Genomic DNA, 1,604 nt, shown 5'->3' with positions numbered 1-1,604 from the left:
AGAAAATCTAACTTGGACATTCTAAAAAACGAGCGATTATACTATCAAAACAGCCTATATGATAGGTAAGGGTTGCAACCTTGATTCCTTCCACCATGCCTTTGTTGACATTTGGAAACTTGACGTGAGTCTAGAAGCCCGACATTTTCTTTGGAGGATGTGTACTAGCATGCTGCCAGTGCGTGAGCTTCTCCACAAGCATCACATGATTGATTATGCTACCTATCCCTGGTGTAACACAAAGGTTGAATCAGCAGCCCACACAATCTTTGAATGTCCGAGTATAAGGGATTTATGGGTACAATGTGGATGTTCGAGTATGACGAATTGGTGCGAAATGGACTCAATGTGTGATCTTGTTGCAAGTTGGGGCAAGCTTGACTTAAAAACGAAGCAGAAGGGTGTCTTTCTTGTGTAGTGTATGTGGGGTGAAAGAAATCGAAAGGTTTTTGAAGATAAATCCACCCTAGATTCTGTTATTGTGGGTAGAGTTTTGAGGTATGTTGATGAGCAGGGCAAGTATGCCAACAACATCTATAGAGGGCCACCAGCAAAGGAGAAGACCAGCCCAAAAACATGGCAACCCCCGCCCTTTGACTTCATCAAATTGAATGCAGATATTGCTATCTCAGAGGATGGGTGGGTTGGGCTTGGGGTCATAGCTCGAGACCAGCATGGAGATGCTCTCTTTTCTGCCACCGGCAGAGTTCGTGCTCATTGGATTGTTGAAGTGGCTGAGGCAAGGGCCATTGTGCTTGCTGCTAGATTGGGAAAAAGGTATGGCTTGAATGTGATCTTGGAAACTGATTGCTTGACAATTACAAATCGCCTGGACCGTGGAGCTCTTTTTCTATCTGATTTAGATAATGTTTTAGGAGATATCCTCTCTTCTTGTTGCTATTTTTATAATGTTAGACGGTCTCACGTTAAAAAGGATGGCAACTTTGTTGCGCATCACTTGGCTAGGCTTTTTCCTTCCGGTTCGGAACAAGTTTGGGATAGCCCTTGTCCCCCGGAAGTGACTCCGTATGTACTTATGGAAAAACTTGCATTAATATAAGCCTAGTTAGGTTTGTTTCAAAAAAAAAATTAAAAGAGGCTAATCACCCATAAGTAGAGAAGGTTTTTATGAAATTTTCAGATTTATTTGAGGGGTTTAAACCTTAATAAAAGTATGCTAGAATTTTTATAAAAGCACTATAATTATGTTTTTACTTTGTGGTTTTGAACCAAAATTTCAGCTTATTAGAGAGGTTTTAATATGTTTAAAAGTTGCTGGAAATTTGTGTAATCAAGGGATTAATTGAATTTATATAATTGGTATTGTAGGAGACTTTAAATTGAGTAATTTCTAGCATTCTGGCTAGTTGGAAAAACGATCTAAAGTACGTATGTGCGTAGGATATTTAAATTGTGTGTAGTACCATGTTAGGAAGTTAATTTGGTATCAAGTATGTGATTAATTAGTACCAAGTTAAGTTGTTGTTGTGATACTTGGAATGGTTGATTGGTTATCCATGTCTTATATGTAAGCACGTGAATATATTGGAATAATTATTATGAGCTTGATACAAGTTGAAAGTAGGTGAATCATGATATATTAT

General features: G+C 38.5%; 1 protein-coding gene across 1 annotated transcript; it reads left to right on the top strand.

The window, feature by feature from the left end:
- Positions 1-421: 421 nt before the first annotated feature.
- On the top strand, positions 422-1,060 carry LOC145581091 (uncharacterized). Its single transcript, XM_081638158.1, has one exon. It carries the CDS (start codon positions 422-424, stop codon positions 1,058-1,060), a length of 639 nt encoding a protein of 212 aa, XP_081494284.1.
- Positions 1,061-1,604: the final 544 nt, after the last annotated feature.

This window comes from Chenopodium album, chromosome 15, assembly GCF_948465745.1.
Source record: "Chenopodium album chromosome 15, dcCheAlbu1.1, whole genome shotgun sequence".
Lineage (NCBI taxonomy): Eukaryota > Viridiplantae > Streptophyta > Magnoliopsida > Caryophyllales > Amaranthaceae > Chenopodium > Chenopodium album.
This window is presented reverse-complemented; position numbering and strand designations above follow the sequence as displayed.

Bases quoted from the DNA above. Each gene is read 5' to 3' on its own strand.
- LOC145581091 (XM_081638158.1), top strand. From the start codon at position 422: ATGTGGGGTGAAAGAAATCGAAAGGTTTTTGAAGATAAATCCACCCTA.